Source organism: Agelaius tricolor, unplaced genomic scaffold, assembly GCF_023055355.1.
Source record: "Agelaius tricolor isolate 1412-34295 unplaced genomic scaffold, bAgeTri1.0.p SCAF_18, whole genome shotgun sequence".
NCBI classification, from domain to species: domain Eukaryota; kingdom Metazoa; phylum Chordata; class Aves; order Passeriformes; family Icteridae; genus Agelaius; species Agelaius tricolor.
Window position 1 is genome coordinate 2,799,438 of NW_027269278.1, and position 16,846 is coordinate 2,816,283.

General features: G+C 57.0%; 2 protein-coding genes across 2 annotated transcripts in view; both read right to left on the minus strand.

Annotated features, from left to right (window-relative positions):
• The window catches only part of LOC139597947 (protocadherin gamma-A12-like), a 155,210-nt gene extending 147,597 nt beyond the window's left edge, over positions 1-7,613 (minus strand). Inside the window, exons 1-3 of the mRNA XM_071443772.1 lie at positions 4,925-7,613; positions 3,072-3,192; positions 467-2,976 (exon numbers count right to left, since the gene is read on the minus strand). Of these exons, the coding sequence (XP_071299873.1) occupies positions 467-2,976; positions 3,072-3,192; positions 4,925-7,393 (5,100 nt within the window). The 5' untranslated portion in view covers positions 7,394-7,613. The remainder of the gene's footprint in view (positions 1-466; positions 2,977-3,071; positions 3,193-4,924) is intronic.
• Positions 7,614-13,800: 6,187 nt separating this feature from the next.
• LOC139597577 (protocadherin gamma-A12-like) lies at positions 13,801-16,592 on the minus strand. The gene has a single exon (XM_071443023.1). The coding sequence runs from the start codon at positions 16,357-16,359 to the stop codon at positions 13,816-13,818; it is 2,544 nt and encodes an 847-aa protein (XP_071299124.1). The 5' UTR covers positions 16,360-16,592; the 3' UTR covers positions 13,801-13,815.
• Between the last annotated feature and the right edge of the window lie 254 nt (positions 16,593-16,846).

Sequence of the window (16,846 nt, forward strand, 5' to 3'; positions counted from 1 at the left end):
TCCTTTGAAAGCAGTTTCCATCAAAATACCAGATATTCAGAGGGTTTCCCTTCAACATGCACCAGGATGACATATAGCCTTAACAGGTATCTTTACAGTGCTCTACTAAGAGGGAAGAAATATTTTCCTGTCAAATACATCTCAGAGAAGAAGTGGAAAGGAGGTGAAATGCTACTTGTCCATCAAAAGATACTGAGGCAGCGAGAATCACATGATACAGAAAAAACTTCATTTAGAAAAACTCTCCAGCCAAGATCAGTCTCCCTTATCATGCATCCCTCACAAACTGGAAAGCCAAGACCCGACCCCATCTCCACCGTGGTGTAGCAATAAGCCACGAGATCAGCACGTACCTAAAAGATACTTTGCCTTCCATGTCTGCAAGCATGAGTCTGCAGGACATGGAAAAGAGTAGAGAAGCAAAAGAAGAAAGAATGGCCGAGCAAAACTCGTACGGGGAACTCACCGGGAGGGGGGCAGAATCCGCGGGGAGGGCGCCGGCCGGGTCCCCGTCCCCGAGCAGCGGCGCGGGCTCGTCGGGCGGCGGCCGGGCCGGGAGGGTGTCGCAGCAGCTGGCGGCCGAGAAGCGCAGGTGGCTCTTGCGCGAGTCGGCCGTGAGCGACACGTCGTGCGAGTAGGACTGCAGGAAGGCGCGCACGCCGTCGATGCCCACGAAGTGCGAGACGGGCACGCCGCGCAAGGCGCCGCTGTCCGGCGGCAGCAGCTGCTGGCGGTGGCAGCGGCGCAGGCGCAGCGCCAGCAGCAGCAGCAGGAAGGCCACGAAGAGGCACGAGACGGCGGCCACGGCCAGCACGAGCCAGCGCGTCAGGCTGGCGGCCGGCTCGCCCGGCGCCGCCGCCTCGTGGGCCGCGCTGCCCAGCTCGGCCAGCAGCTCGGCCACGCTCTCGGCCAGCACCACGCTCAGCGTGGCCGTGGCCGACAGCGCCGGCCGCCCGTGGTCCCGCACCAGCACCAGCAGCACGTGGCGCGCCGCGTCGCGGGCCAGCGGCGAGCGCGCCGTGCGCACCTCGCCGCTGTGCAGCCCCACGCGGAACAGCCCCGGCTCCGTGGCCTTGGCCAGCTCGTAGGACAGCCACGCGTTCTGCCCCGCGTCCGCGTCCACCGCCACCACCTTGGCCACCAGCGCGCCGGCCTCGGCCCAGCGCGGCGCCAGCTCCACGCCCGACCACGCCGCAGCAGCGCCCGAGCCCGCCGCTGCGGCCGGCGCCGGGTACAGCACCTGCGGCGCGTTGTCGTTCTCGTCCACGATCAGCAGCCGCACCGACACGTTGCTGCTCAGCGCCGGCGCGCCGCCGTCCTCCGCCCGCACGCACAGCTGCAGCTCGCGCAGCTGCTCGTAGTCCAAGGAGCGCAGCGCGTACAGCGCGCCCGTCTCCGCCTGCACCGACACGTACGACGACAGCGGCGCGCCCCGCACCCGCCCCTCCGCCAGCCGGTAGCGCACGCGCGCGTTCTGCCCCCAGTCCGCGTCCGTGGCGCGCACCGTCAGCACCAGCGCGCCCGCCGCGTTGTTCTCCGCCAGCCGCGCGCTGTAGCGCTCCTCCAAGAACACCGGCGCGTTGTCGTTCACGTCCAGCACCTGCAGCGCCAGCACCGCGCTGCTCTGCAGCGCCGGCGACCCGCCGTCGGCCGCCCGCACCGTCACGTTGTACTCCGACACCTGCTCCCGGTCCAGCTCTCTCGCTGTCACCACGCTGTAGTAGCTGCCGTGAGAGCTCTGCAGCCGGAACGGGAGATCCCCGTCAAGCGAGCAGCGCACCTCGCCGTTCTTCCCCGAGTCTTTATCATGTACGTGCAGCAGGGCGACCACCGTTCCCGAAGGGGCGTCCTCAGAAATCTCACTTAGCGCTGACCGCATAGAAATCACCGGCACGTTGTCGTTTATGTCTGTGACAGTGATCGTGACTTCGGCAGTGTCCGAAAGGCCGCCGTCATCCTGTGCCTGCACCTCAAGCTTATATGAGTCACCTTCCTCGAAGTCCAGGCTCCGCGATAGCGTGACAGCTCCAGTCTCAGAGTCAAGATGGAATGTCTTCGATGCTTTCTCGGTTACTTTCTTAAACGAGTATTTCACGTTACCAAAACCCCCCTCGTCGTTGTCCTTGGCTGTGACAGTGATGAGGGTGGAACCCACGGGCACGTCCTCGGGCACACGCACCGTGTACTCAGCCTGGCTGAACACGGGCGCGTTGTCGTTCGCGTCCAGCACCGTCACGCGGATCTGAGCCGTGCCCGTCCGTGCCGGATCGCCGCCGTCGCTCGCCCTCAGCACCAGCTCGTGAAACGCCGCCTCCTCCCGGTCCAGCGCCTTGGCCAGCACCAGCTCGGGACGCTGATCGCCGCCGGGGCCCGCCTGCACGGCCAGCGAGAAGTGCTCGTCACCGCTCAGCTCGTAGCTCTGCAGCGAATTCCGGCCAGAGTCCGGATCGTGAGCCTCGGAGAGGGGAAATCGCGACCCCACTGGTGATGTCTCGCTCATTCTCTGTTCTAGCTCTGTTTCCTTGAAGCTGGGCGCGTTGTCGTTAATATCAGTGATTTCCACTTCTATTTCATAGAATTTCATTTCCCCCTCCACTATCAGTTCACAGCGCAGCACGCATTGCTGCACACTCTCGCACAGCTGCTCTCTGTCGATCCTCTCTGCTGTCACTAAATGTCCCGTCTTCCCATGCAGAGCGAAATACTGCACAGTACGTTGGGAGACAATGCGGACGCCCGGCTCGTTGATCTCTGCCAGCTGCAGCCCCAGGTCCTTGGCCACGTCGCCCACGAAGGAGCCCTTGGGCATCTCCTCGGGCACCGAGTAGCGCAGCTGCCCCCACGCCGCCTCCCACGCCGCCAGCAGCACGGCCCAGAGCAGAGCTCGCTGCCGCCGGCCCCAGCGCCTCCCCGCCGCGCACATCTCGCCCGCGGAACCGCCGGCACCGCAGCACCGCCGATCCAATCCCGCTGCCACTCAATGCTCGCACCTCCTGCACCGTGCGCAGCTGACGCTGCCTCCGCCTGGCTCCACAATGGACCAGCACCGCGGGGACGATCGGGGACCGCACGTTCGGACACGGAGCGAACAACCGAGCGAGCCGATCCGCAGCGGGCGGGGCTGCCGGTAGCGCTCCGAGCTTCCTCTCGCTCCTCTCGGTCAACAGCGGCGCCCGCAGCCTCCTCCCGGCACTGCAGGCACCGAGCGCTGCCCAGCGCTGCGCTTCTGCCTTCCCACGGACAGCTCGGGAGGACCCGATATTTGCCACCGAGACAATTTTCTCGTGCAGCGGTGACCTCCTGCACCGCCTTTTCTCCAGCCGACCTCGGCTTTGATCCTTCACGGGATCACGGTCAGGATGAATGTGGGGGTGGTGTTTCTACCGCAGGAGGTACTAATAACTTACTAAAGGCAATATATGTAAATTAAAGCATGTTTTTCACATTACAAGCTCTAGATTACCATCAGTCCAACCGTGTTTGTTCAAAAACCTCTTCAGCAACGGGGTCTGAGATTGAAAACATTAGATACACACCCACACACGCCGATAACCGGAGCTGTCAGGCTCATTAACACAAGCGGGATGAGAACAATTGCATGCTTCTTGAAGTCAGGAAGCTAACTTTTATATGATTATTAGAGGTAGAAATAAAGATGCAGCCAATAGTCTGAAAGGGAAACTTGAAGGGACGAAGATTCAAATGTTTCAATCTCGCTATCCTCAGTTAATTTTCTTGTTTCCTTACTTTTTACACATATACACCTCATCAAGTAATTCTACAGCCACAAGAAAAAGAATTTATCAGGAATCAACTTGTAAAGCATTGAAGTGTATTAAGAAACTATCAGAGGAATAATTTCTTAATCAGGTTGGTACAACAATTCAAGGAAAAGAATTGTAGAACAGTAGGGGAAAAGTACAGTTTCCCGCTGGAAACTCTGATTACCCGTGAAAAATGTACAAACGAGTTGGATTCAAGTGCCTGAACTGTCATTTAGCTAATCTCCTTGATACTGTCACACATTCCTATCTCAGATGCTTATCCTTGTGAAGAGTCAGAATTTTAAAATCTCGCTGATGTCCAGAAAACCGACATCTCCATAAATCTCAAACCCTTAGGGTAAAGACGAAAGGAAAAAGAAAAACATCTGAAGCAAACCTTTCTGCACTTTCACCTCTGTATGAAATAAATATAATTAAGAGTAAAACAAGGAACTGCCAGTCAGGATGAAAAAATGAACCCAAGCCCACTACTGCATTACCCCTAAAAGAAGCGACATTCTTTTCTTTCACTCAGAATGCAGAACACAACATTCCAGAAACGTTTCCTTTGAGTCCAATAGGACACCCCCCTCAAAACCATTAATAAACGAATTTGTCTAAAGCTATAAACAAGTTTCAAATGCACTTTCTGAATAAACACAGGAAGGGAAAAAAGCTACAACATCATTATCAGTGATTTTTTTCCTGTCCAACTACATCACACAGAATCAGCAATGGAAACGCATTTTAATTTATAGAGCACGAGTTTTGAAGACAAAACCTCTTCCATTGAACTTGACTCTGTTCCCAAGGAAGAGCCAGGTGCTACTGCTAGCGTCCTGCTCTCCATGGAAGGGGCATAGCCCTTTCCTTAATTCAGTTTGTTAAATAATTTCCTAAATTTATGGAGATAAGTGTGTGCCTCCCACAAAAAAATAACCCCGGAAAACAGGTGACCACTACTCCAAGTTAAAAAGAGAATTATACTCAAAGCATCTCATCCGAAACAGAAGCCGATACCAAGAAAAGATGAAGACTTTCTGCAGCTACATGGAGACACAAACGGGGACTTGTCATGGACCCTATGCCGAGAGAAAGAGGGGGGAAAGGACCATGATAGGAAAGTCTCAATAACAGAACGAGCGCCCGAAATTACAGACCTGCGGTGCGTCGGGATTGGCCGGCGACTCTCCCGTCACGGCGGTGCTGTTCGGGCTCGGCTTGTCGAGGGAATCGCCGCCCAGAAGCTCCTCCGCCGACAGGATGGGCACCGGCGGCGGCGGCCAAGCGGCCTCGGGCAGGGCGCGGGCGGGCGGCGGCACGCACAGGTTGTAGGAGTAGGGCAAGGTGCCCTCGCAGAAGTCGGCCGGGAAGGCGGCGCCGGCCAGCGAGAAGCGCTGCGCGCCCAGGCAGCGCAGCACGGCGGGCGGCCCGGCCCGGCGCAGCCGCGCCAGCACGGCCAGCGCCACGCTCAGCACCAAGAGCGCCGAGAGCAGCGCCAGCGCCAGCACCAGGTAGAACTGCAGCTCGGCCGCCGCCGCCGCCTCGGCGCCCGCCGGCCGCTCGCTCAGCTCCGGCAGCGCCTCCTGCAAGCTCTCGGCCAGCACCACGTGCAGCGTGGCCGTGGCCGACAGCGCCGGCTGCCCGTGGTCCTTCACCACGGCCACCAGCCGCTGCTTGGCCGCGTCCCGCTCGCCCACGGCGCGCGCCGTGCGCACCTCGCCGCTGTGCAGCCCCACGCGGAACAGCGCCGGCTCCGACGCCTGCACCAGCTCGTAGGACAGCCACGCGTTGCGCCCCGCGTCCGCGTCCACCGCCACCACCTTGGCCACCAGGTAGCCGGCCTCGGCCGAGCGCGGAACCACCTCGAAAGGCGCCGCCGCCCCTCCCGGAGCCTCTCCCGCCGCCGCCGCCACTGCGGGCCAGAGCACCCTGGGCGCGTTGTCGTTGCGGTCCAGCACGAAGACGCGCACCGTGGCCGTGGAGCTGCGCGCCGGCGAGCCGCCGTCCTGCGCCCGCACGGCCACCGTGAACTCGCGGCACTGCTCGTAGTCCAAGGAGCGCTGCGCGTACAGCGCGCCGCTCCGCGCCTCCACCGACACCAGCGGCGCCGCGCCCGCCGCGCCCGCGCTGCCGCCCGCCAGCCAGTAGCTCACGCGCCCGTTGGCGCCCGCGTCCGCGTCCCGCGCCTGCACGCGCAGCACCAGCGCGCCCGCCGCGTTGTTCTCCGCCACGTACGCGCTGTACGCCGCCTCCTCGAACACCGGCGCGTTGTCGTTCACGTCCGACACCTCCAGCACCAGCTCCCTGCTGCTCCACAGCGCCGGCCTGCCCCGGTCCCGGGCCACCACCGTCACGCGCTGCTCCGACGCCTGCTCGCGGTCCAGCGCGCCCGATGTCACCACCTTGTACGAGCCGCCCGACGACGCCACGATCGACAGCGGCGCCTCTCCCGACAGCGAGCACGACACCTCACCGTTCTCGTCGGAGTCCCGATCCCGAACTTTCAGCACGGCCACTACGGTGCCAGTCGGGGCATCCTCGGACACGGGACTCGAGAGGGACAGAATGATGATCTCAGGTGCGTTGTCGTTCTCGTCCGTGACGTCTATCTGCACTTCACAGTGACCGGTGAGCCCGCCACCGTCCCTCGCCTCCAAGCCGAAGATGTATTTATTCTTCTCCTCGAAATCGAGGGGACCCACCAACCTGATCTCTCCACTATCACTGTCGACAGTGAACAATCTGCGAATTGCATCCGGGACGTTGCCGAAGGAGTAGGACACCCGCCCATTGGAGCCTGCGTCCGCATCCGTGGCCACCACCTGCAACACCAGCGACCCCGCCGGCAGATTCTCCGCTGCTCGCGCCTCGTATAGTCTTTGACTGAATACGGGCTGGTTATCATTTGCATCCGTCACGTTGATGCGAATCTCTACAGTCCCGGACCTCGCAGGGTCGCCGCCATCTACCGCTGTCAACACGAACTCAAATGAGCTCTGCTTCTCCCGGTCCAATGCTTTCTCCAGCACTAATTCGGGTTGCTTCTTTCCACCCAGGTTTTCATCCAAGATGAGAGAGAAGGATGGATTGCTGGATAGCTGGTAAGTCAGCTGGGAGTTACTTCCTGCGTCCGCATCTCGGGCCATCTCTAGAGGAAAACGAGTCCCGGGCACTGTCAATTCGGTAATTTCTAGTTCCAGAGCAGCCTTGCTGAAGACCGGGGAATTGTCATTAACGTCCTCAATGCCCACTTCTACGCGGAAAATGTTCAGCGGGTTGTGCACCAGCACCTCGAAGCTGACGGAGCAGGTCGCCGACTCGCCGCACATCTCCTCCCGGTCCAACCTCTCGTTCACGTACAGGTTCCCGTTCTCCTCATTCACCGTGAAGTATTGCTTCTCCTCGCTCAGCCGCAGCTTGCGCGCCGGCAGCTCGTCCGCGCTGAGCCCCAGGTCCCGCGCCAGCGGCCCCACGAGCGAGCCTCTGCCCAGCTCCTCGGGGATGGCGTAGCGGAGCCGCTCGCCCGCCGCCCGGCACCACACGCACAGCAGCAGCAGCAGCAGCGCGGCCAGCAGCGCTCGCCCGCCGCCCGGCCCGCGCCTCTGCCGCCTCTGCCTCACCGCCATTCTCTGCTCACTGCGCTCGCCGAGCTCCTGCCGACTGCCGCTGCCCTGCCTCCCTTCCAGCCGCTCTCGCCGCCCAAAACAGACACCGCTCAAACACACCCAGCTCGCCGCGCCGCCTCTCGCCGCCTCTCGCCGCTGCTGCTGCTGCTGGCGGTGCCGCTGCCGCTGTGGCCGGCGCCGGCCGAGCGAGCAGCCTGCGGGGGCAGGACGCTGCGGCGGCGGCGGCGGCGGCGGCTCCAGCGCCGCTCGGCGCCGGACAACAGCGACACCCGGAGGCGCCGCCGCGACACTGCAGCCGCCGCATGCCCGCGCTCAACGGGGCCCGGCTTTGGCCGGGGCTCAGCGCCTGCACCGGCCCCGGGGGCTCTCCCCGACTGCAAACACCCACAGCAGCAGCTCTGGCTTAATTCCACTCCAAGGCCTTTCTATCTCAGATGTGCTGACGGGTGCTTTCAGGGCATTCTTTTCAGTCACACTGAACAGTCAGAAGCAAATTTTCATGGCAGGGCAGAAAACAAATGAACTAAGCTGCTCTTAATAAAATCATGGGCCATTAACACCAGCAATAACCGATAATATGGGGAAGACTTCAAGAGCTTTCACGCACTTTGTCACATGTCTTAAATGGTTATGCATTATGTTATTCATTACTTGAAACAAATTAATTTGAGATATAGATCACCCTAAGCAATCTGAGCAAACCCTACCCCAAGACAGCAGAATAACATAGACTCTTCTTTCTGACTCATTAAACTTGCTTCAAGTGCATCTCCATATCTGAGCACCTCACAATGGAAAGTACAAAGCAATGCTGAGTCCTTCATACAGCCAAAGAATGTTTGCAGTATGAAGGATTCTTCAGAGGTCATTTAATCCACACCACTGACATGAACAGGAACACTTGCTGCTAGACTTGAACATTGGAGGCATATCCAAAATTTCTCTGGGCAATATCTTCCCCTTTCTCACAACCCACACTGAAAGGCTTTTTCCTAATCAAAACGTCCCTTCTCTTAGTTAAAAACACTTGTCAGCTGTACTATGATCACTGACCCTTCTTAAAGGAACTCTGTCCATATTTCCAAAAGGCTAATTCATAAACTGATACACTAAAAAAACTGGAAAGTCTACACAGAGGGATCATTTCTCTCTATGACTGAAGACCTAAAATTCCTTCAGCCCATCTGCACTGCAGACAACCCTCAGTCCACTTCCATGATCCTTCTGGGAACTCTGGCATGTCCAGTGGGATATTGGCCCAAGATCCCCATGCAGTCCATGCTCTCACAAAAAGAGTTCAGAAGGGAGGAGGGACCTCTCTCGAACTGCCAGGCAGAGAGCTTGTCATGCAGTGCAGGACACAATTCCAGCAGCAGGTGCCCATGGGCAGCTCATGTCCCACCTCATCACCCACCAATAACCCAAAGCACTTCTCTGCAAAGCTCTTCCCTATCCCCCACTCTCTCTTTCAACTGGGGATTGCCCCACCCCAGCTGCAGGACCTTGCACTTTGATCCATTCCATGATGGCTGCACGGGGCCACTTCTCCAGCCCATCCCTGGCTGCCATCTCTGCCCTGCACTGAATCAACTCCAGTTGGTGTCAGCTGCAAATTGCCTGAAGGTGCCTCAATACCATTGGCCATGCAGGTGCTGAACAGAACTGGGCCCAGTCAGGGCCCTTGAGGGACAGCACAAGTCCCTGCTTTGCACCTGGACATGGAGCCACTGCCTGTAACTCTCTGCAGGTGACTCTCCAGCCTGTTCCTCAGCCATTTGACAGCCTCCAGCTGATTGCCCAGCATGTTCCTCTGGGGGATGGCCTGGGGGACACTGCACACCTTCTCCCACTGGGCCCTGCTCTGTCCATGGAAACCTTGCCCGGGCTGCCTGCTCACTCTGCACTTGGACAGCTGCAGCACAGATGATCCTGCATGATTACACTACAGACAAAAGGTTCCTGGCTGAGCACACCAGGAGTGCTTGTCAAACCCTTCCTCTGTGCAGCTGGAAACATCACAGCTGGGTGTGGCAACTGCACCTGCACTGGGGCAGCTGGCACACAGGAGACCTTCCACATGAGATCAGACACCCTGAGGCTGAGCTCATGACCACAAGCAATGCAAGACTCAGAAACACATGGAAATGGACGGATGCAATGACATTTTGTGGGTTTGCCTTGCTCTACAGAACCAACTCAGATCCCACTGCACTCCAGCAGGCACAGCCTGGTGTTATCTGTGACATGTGACCAGTAAGGCAATGACCCAGTTCTTCTCTAGCCTCACACACAGAGCTCCCCTCTCTGCCTTTTCTTCCATGCCAGGCCACTGTGAGGTTTTGCTGGTGGCCATCTCCTCACTGCTCAAATCTCTCATGAGATGATAATGCCCTGCAGCCACACCCTGAAGGGAGCTACAATTGTCTGCTCACCACCATTATGATAAGGAACTGAAAGATTCTAGAGCACACAAATGATAAACAATCATACTAAAAGATCAGCAGGCATCCAACTGAGAATGGCTCATCAAACCGTTGACTTTGAGGGAATCTCCTCTCCATCCTTATCACATGCTCTGTTCCACAGAGAGGCAAAGTCTACTAAAGTCATATTCATATCTATTTCAGCCAACAGGAACAGGAAGAAAAGTCACTCTCATATCTCCTGCCTTCCACTCCCACTGCAACAAGAGCAGGGGACATTGGCATATCATATGTTACTAAAAAAAGATGGATTGTTTGCAATAGTAAGTATACTCACCTACTGAGTAAATCAAGGAAGAACAAAACAAAGCAAGAAAACCACAGAAACCCCAAAAATATGGATCAGACAGGACAAAGAAACATTAGAAGACAACAAGGAGTCAGAGCTGCTCACTGTGAAGTATTCTAGGCCTTTATTCGAGGCCTTAAAATTCATACCTGAGAGGATGTAGAAGTCATTGGCAGGACTTAGATGGGACAAGAGACTGGTGGGTTCATTTCAAGAATGAATCCTCTCATCAGCAACTTTTTCTATTGCATGGCCTGCTCACCTTGCAGTTATGAAACCAACATTTTAATCAGCTACTCATCAGCCTCTTTCTCAAGATAAATCGACTGAAAAATTACAACAGATTCCCTTATCAGTTCTGCCCAATAGTCCCCACACACTGTTCAGTCTTGAGTGACAGACTTAAGGATGTGATGAAAAAATCAGTCACTGTTTCATATTTTAAAATAGTGACCAGAATTGTGGAAATGAGCTGCTGCCTTTTTGGAAACAAAGACCTGAATGAAAGTGAAATTATAATTCTGAAGAAATTCAATATCGCAATGTGGCCTCGAGATACAGGTGGATAATGGAGGTTTCACATGGGATTAATTAGCTCTTCCAGCCAACAATTATGGTTCTACATGAACAGTTACTGTGCAAAATGTTACTTTTGAAGGACTGACATTGTCTTTCATGACAGAGACACCAGGATCAGAACAGCAAGGGTACTGCCTGTGGCACCAAGCATGAACTCAAACCATTTCTCTGCCAAACCCACACTGAGTCCCCCATTTGCCCAGCACAGAACTGAGCTCTCACTCTCCTCACTCTGCATTCACAGCCTTTGCTTTCACCATCATCACAACCTCAATTTTAATTCCATGTTGGCCCCAGAGAAAGCAACAGCTTGGGGAAACATCCATTCATGAAGTTGTATTTCTTGAATGAAATATTCAAGGTCAGGCTGGCTGGGGCTCTGAGCCACCTGCTCTGGTGGAAGATGTCCCTGCCCATGGCAGAGGAGCTGGAACAAGAGGATCCTTAAGGTGCTTTGCAGCACCAACCACTCTCTGATTCTCCGTTTCTAGGATAATATGACTACACGTACAGCTTCAAGGGATGCATGAGACATACTCTCCCTACTGGGTAATTATGTTTTGGAGTTTGCAGAATTGCAAGGCACAACGAGGATCAACTCTACTCCTTGACAAAAATACAAGCAAACAAAAAAACACACAACCGAACAAAAAACCAAAGCAAACAAATCATCAAAAAAAAAAAAACAACCCTGAAATCAACCCAGTTAAGAATGGGAAACACCAGAAGAGTATCAATCATGGCCTCACATTGCAGATTGGCTCAACTGCAGGATATACAAAATCCAGGAAACTGGACTGGAACCAATACACAGGGGCCTCACTCAGGAGTCACTCCACAGGCCCCACACTGTCATTGCCTTGGATACAAAGAGAAAGGAAAAGCTTGGAACCACAGCTGGGGGCCTCATCTAAATACCAGGACAAACAGAACTGGACACAATTCATTCATTCATTTTGATCTGTATCACACTGAACTCCAGCACCAGCCCTGTCTCTGCATACACAGACTTCTTCTCGCTGGCCAAAAATAATATAACAGCAAGTTTTCCATACAGACATCATTAGAAGAAAACTCATGTGCACAGCTTCTCAGAGCCCAAACATCACAACTAACATTATTCTGCTCCTCCATATTACTTCTACAAGTGGGAAATGTTATATAGGCCCTAAATTATTTCCAGCTCTGCCAAAGACCCACACATCCAAGTATCACCTCAAAGGCAACATCACCATTCTTCAGCACATGGACTCCTCAAAGCATGTGTGACTACCACTCTTGATGCAAAGGGATATGGAACCCAAACTGGGCCATTTCAGTCCAAACCACACAAGGGAATATCATAAAACTCCTCCTGACTCATTTTCAGAAGGCCAGCAATAGCCCTTGGGATCAACAAAACACCTGCCATGTCTCCACCAGGGCCGCCTCACACACCACACAACGAACACTCCCACATAAACCCGTCACAGCTCCCATGGATTGCAGAGACCTGCAGAATTTAGAGAGACTCCACCAAGAGGAACGTTGATCAGACAATATCTCCTTACTACTGATAATATTCGACATCTCACCCTAGCCATGGGACAAGAAAAAGCATTAATTAAAGAGATATTCTCAAGAAACATCGCTAAGGAAGTCTCTCTCTTTTCACCTATAAACATGAAAGAACCATCTTCAGATGATCAGAAGAATGAGACAGAAAGTTAACATCTGCAGAACTGAAGTGCTCCCAACACTCTTCTGGGTTATATAAGTCACAGTAGACGATTGATGTTGATGTTTATAGGCACTGAATACACAGCTTGCAATTCCCATACCCCATCTTTCAAAAGTACAAAATTAAGCTTTGAAGTGACACCATTGTGATGATGCTGAAATACTTAGCAACATCCTTCCAGGGTTCTTCTCCATGCAGCTGGAATAGAGATCTTCTAGACAATTACTTGGGGAAGAAGAACCTCACATGGCTTCATCCCAGAAGTAGGAAATGGAAAGGGAATGGAGGAAAACATTCCGTTGAGTCTTTCAGCAGATATTCACACACAGCTCACAGCACTCAGATTCCCAACCCTTCACACCATCCATGGTGTCCTTTCACCCATATACCTTAAAAACATGGGACAGTGGAGGCCCAGTTCCCCAGACCATTGCTCTTCCCAGCACCAATTGCACACAGCTCTCTCTGTACATCTCTGTGTTCTGGAAGCTACATTTGCTGCTCACTGCAGTTCTGGGAAGAGACTTCACAGGTCTCAAAGGAAAAGCCAAGAAGTCTTCCAAGAGACACTGAGGCAGTGAATATCTGCTCACAGGGAATTATGCCCACCTTGTATCTCCCACTGCACCTTGAATCTCTCCTTCCCATCCAGGCAATTCTCTTGACATGCTAAAAATTTTATAACCAAGGCTCCATTTGACAGAGCTCTATCTTAAAATACAATTACAAAACAATCCAGTTCTGCCATTTCCTCCTCTGCACACAGCCACCCAAAGGCTTTTCAAAGAATCACAACTTCAAGAGGATCCTTCATCCTCATAACAGACAGACAGACATCATCAAGGACCACTTGTTGCCTGGTCCAATCCTCTCTTGGGGACTACGACCAAAGCATGGCTGATGCAAACACTTTTCCTGCTGATCTCCACTATGTGTCATGGGGAACAATAAAGTCTGATAACAAGATACAGAAATGTTGAACGCAAAGCCATCAGCATTTTGTTCAAGACACATTCTACTTTTAAAGCACTTGTGCTCTTGGGAAGACACACGAGCCTGCTAAAAAGTTGTATTTCTTAATAACGTGATCCATCCCTTCAGAAGATCTACTACTAAGAGCAAGACAGATTCTTCACAGCACAGCTGATACAGGAGAACAATGCCTGGAACCAGATCAACAGCCAAACATCCAACCTAACCAACACTCTGCCAGCAGCAGCCTTCTCCCTCCTTCCTTCTTCACGAAGTGGAAGACTGAAGACCCGCGCAAGGTTCACACAAAGACAGCAATGGGCACCAGCCTTCAGAACTTCAATGAAGGAAACTTGACAATGCTTTTAAACAAAGTCTCCTATGAAACACAGAGAACACGGCGGGGAAAGGGCAGGGCTGCATCGCAAGAAAGGGTCGCGGAGAAAATCTGACCAGAGGAACTCACCGAGGAAGGGGCGGAGTCCAAGGGGAGGGCGCCGGCCGGGTCCCCGTCCCCGAGCAGCGGCGCGGGCTCGTCGGGCGGCGGCCGGGCCGGGAGGGTGTCGCAGCAGCTGGCGGCCGAGAAGCGCAGGTGGCTCTTGCGCGAGTCGGCCGTGAGCGACACGTCGTGCGAGTAGGACTGCAGGAAGGCGCGCACGCCGTCGATGCCCACGAAGTGCGAGACGGGCACGCCGCGCAAGGCGCCGCTGTCCGGCGGCAGCAGCTGCTGGCGGTGGCAGCGGCGCAGGCGCAGCGCCAGCAGCAGCAGCAGGAAGGCCACGAAGAGGCACGAGACGGCGGCCACGGCCAGCACGAGCCAGCGCGTCAGGCTGGCGGCCGGCTCGCCCGGCGCCGCCGCCTCGTGGGCCGCGCTGCCCAGCTCGGCCAGCAGCTCGGCCACGCTCTCGGCCAGCACCACGCTCAGCGTGGCCGTGGCCGACAGCGCCGGCCGCCCGTGGTCCCGCACCAGCACCAGCAGCACGTGGCGCGCCGCGTCGCGGGCCAGCGGCGAGCGCGCCGTGCGCACCTCGCCGCTGTGCAGCCCCACGCGGAACAGCCCCGGCTCCGTGGCCTTGGCCAGCTCGTAGGACAGCCACGCGTTCTGCCCCGCGTCCGCGTCCACCGCCACCACCTTGGCCACCAGCGCGCCGGCCTCGGCCCAGCGCGGCGCCAGCTCCACGCCCGACCACGCCGCAGCAGCGCCCGAGCCCGCCGCTGCGGCCGGCGCCGGGTACAGCACCTGCGGCGCGTTGTCGTTCTCGTCCACGATCAGCAGCCGCACCGACACGTTGCTGCTCAGCGCCGGCGCGCCGCCGTCCTCCGCCCGCACGCACAGCTGCAGCTCGCGCAGCTGCTCGTAGTCCAAGGAGCGCAGCGCGTACAGCGCGCCCGTCTCCGCCTGCACCGACACGTACGACGACAGCGGCGCGCCCCGCACCCGCCCCTCCGCCAGCCGGTAGCGCACGCGCGCGTTCTGCCCCCAGTCCGCGTCCGTGGCGCGCACCGTCAGCACCAGCGCGCCCGCCGCGTTGTTCTCCGCCAGCCGCGCGCTGTAGCGCTCCTCCAAGAACACCGGCGCGTTGTCGTTCACGTCCAGCACCCGCAGCGCCAGCACCGCGCTGCTCTGCAGCGCCGGCGACCCGCCGTCGGCCGCCCGCACCGTCACGTTGTACTCCGACACCTGCTCCCTGTCCAGTTCTCTCGCTGTCACCACACGGTAGTAATCTTCATAGGATTTCTCTAGCCGGAACGGGGCGTCCCCATCGAGTGAGCAGCGAACCTCGCCGTTGGCCCCTGAGTCATGGTCCTCCACGTGGAGTAGGGCGACCACCGTCCCTGACGGCGCATCCTCAGAGATCTCGCTTAGCGCCGACGACACTGTGAGTACAGGGGCGTTGTCGTTCACATCCGTTACGGTAACTATAACTTTGGCAGTGTCGGAAAGAGCTCCGCCATCATGTGCCTGCACCTCCAGTTCGTAGGAATTGCCCTCCTCGTAGTCCAGGCTCCCTAACAGAGTGACCGCTCCTATCTCAGCATCGAGCTGGAAAATCTGCGAGGCTTTCCCTGTGATTTTCTTCAGCAAATATTTCACATGACCATTCGGCCCCTCGTCGGCGTCCGTGGCCGTGACGGTGACGAGAACAGAGCCCACAGGCACGTCCTCGGGCACACGCACCGTGTACTCCGCCTGGCTGAACACGGGCGCGTTGTCGTTCGCGTCCACCACGGTCACGCGGATCCGAGCCGTGCCCGTCCGTGCCGGATCGCCGCCGTCGCTCGCCCTCAGCACCAGCTCGTGAAACGCCGCCTCCTCCCGGTCCAGCGCCTTGGCCAGCACCAGCTCGGGACGCTGATCGCCGCCGGGGTCCGCCTGCACGGCCAGCGAGAAGTGCTCGTCACCGCTCAGCTCGTAGCTCTGCAGGGAATTCCGGCCCGAGTCCGGGTCGTGAGCCTCGGCCAGGGCAAACCGCGATCCGGGGGCTGTCATCTCGCTCATTCTCAGCTCTGTCTCAGCCTCTCTGAAGCTGGGCGCGTTGTCATTAATGTCCGTGATTTCCACTTGGATCCCATAAACCTGCATCTCTCCCTCCACTATCAGTTCACAGCGCAGCACGCATTGCTGCACTCGCTCGCACAGCTGCTCTCTGTCGATCCTCTCTGCTGTCACTAAATGTCCCGTCTTCCCGTGAAGAGCGAAATACTGCGTCCTACCTTTGTCCAAGATATGAACGCCGCGATCTCGGATCTCCGTCAGCTGCAGCCCCAGGTCCTTGGCCACGTCGCCCACGAACGAGCCCTTGGGCATCTCCTCGGGCACCGAGTAGCGCAGCTGCCCCCACGCCGCCTCCCACGCCGCCAGCAGCACGGCCCAGAGCAGAGCTCGCTGCCGCCGGCCCCAGCGCCTCCCCGCCGCGCACATCTCGCCCGCGGCGGCTCCTCGCTGCCTCTTGCTGCTCTGGTACCCGCGCTTGCTGTGGTTTCCTACAGGACTCTCCGCTCACCGGCCCCTGTCGTAGTCTCTTTCTCCTCCCCTCCTGCACGGATTCGCACTGTGAGGACGATCGCAGATCGCCGGGCTTCCGAACCAGAAATCCGGCGAGCGAGTGATCGAGCGGGTCCGCAGCGGGCGGGGCTGCCGGTAGCGCTCCGAGCTTCCTCTCGCTCCTCTCGGTCAACAGCGGCGCCCGCAGCCTCCTCCCGGCACTGCAGGCACCAAGCGCTGCCCAGCGCTGCCCGCCCTGCCTTGCTCCATACAGGCCACGGTCGCCACCGAGATGGCGCCTTTCGTCCAGCGCCGATCTCCTGTCTCCGCATTTCCCCAGCCCATCTCTGCTTTCATCCTCCCCGCTATCACCATCGGGAGGAAGGCAGAGGCATTCTGTGGCCGGAGTTCTCTAACAGCACGG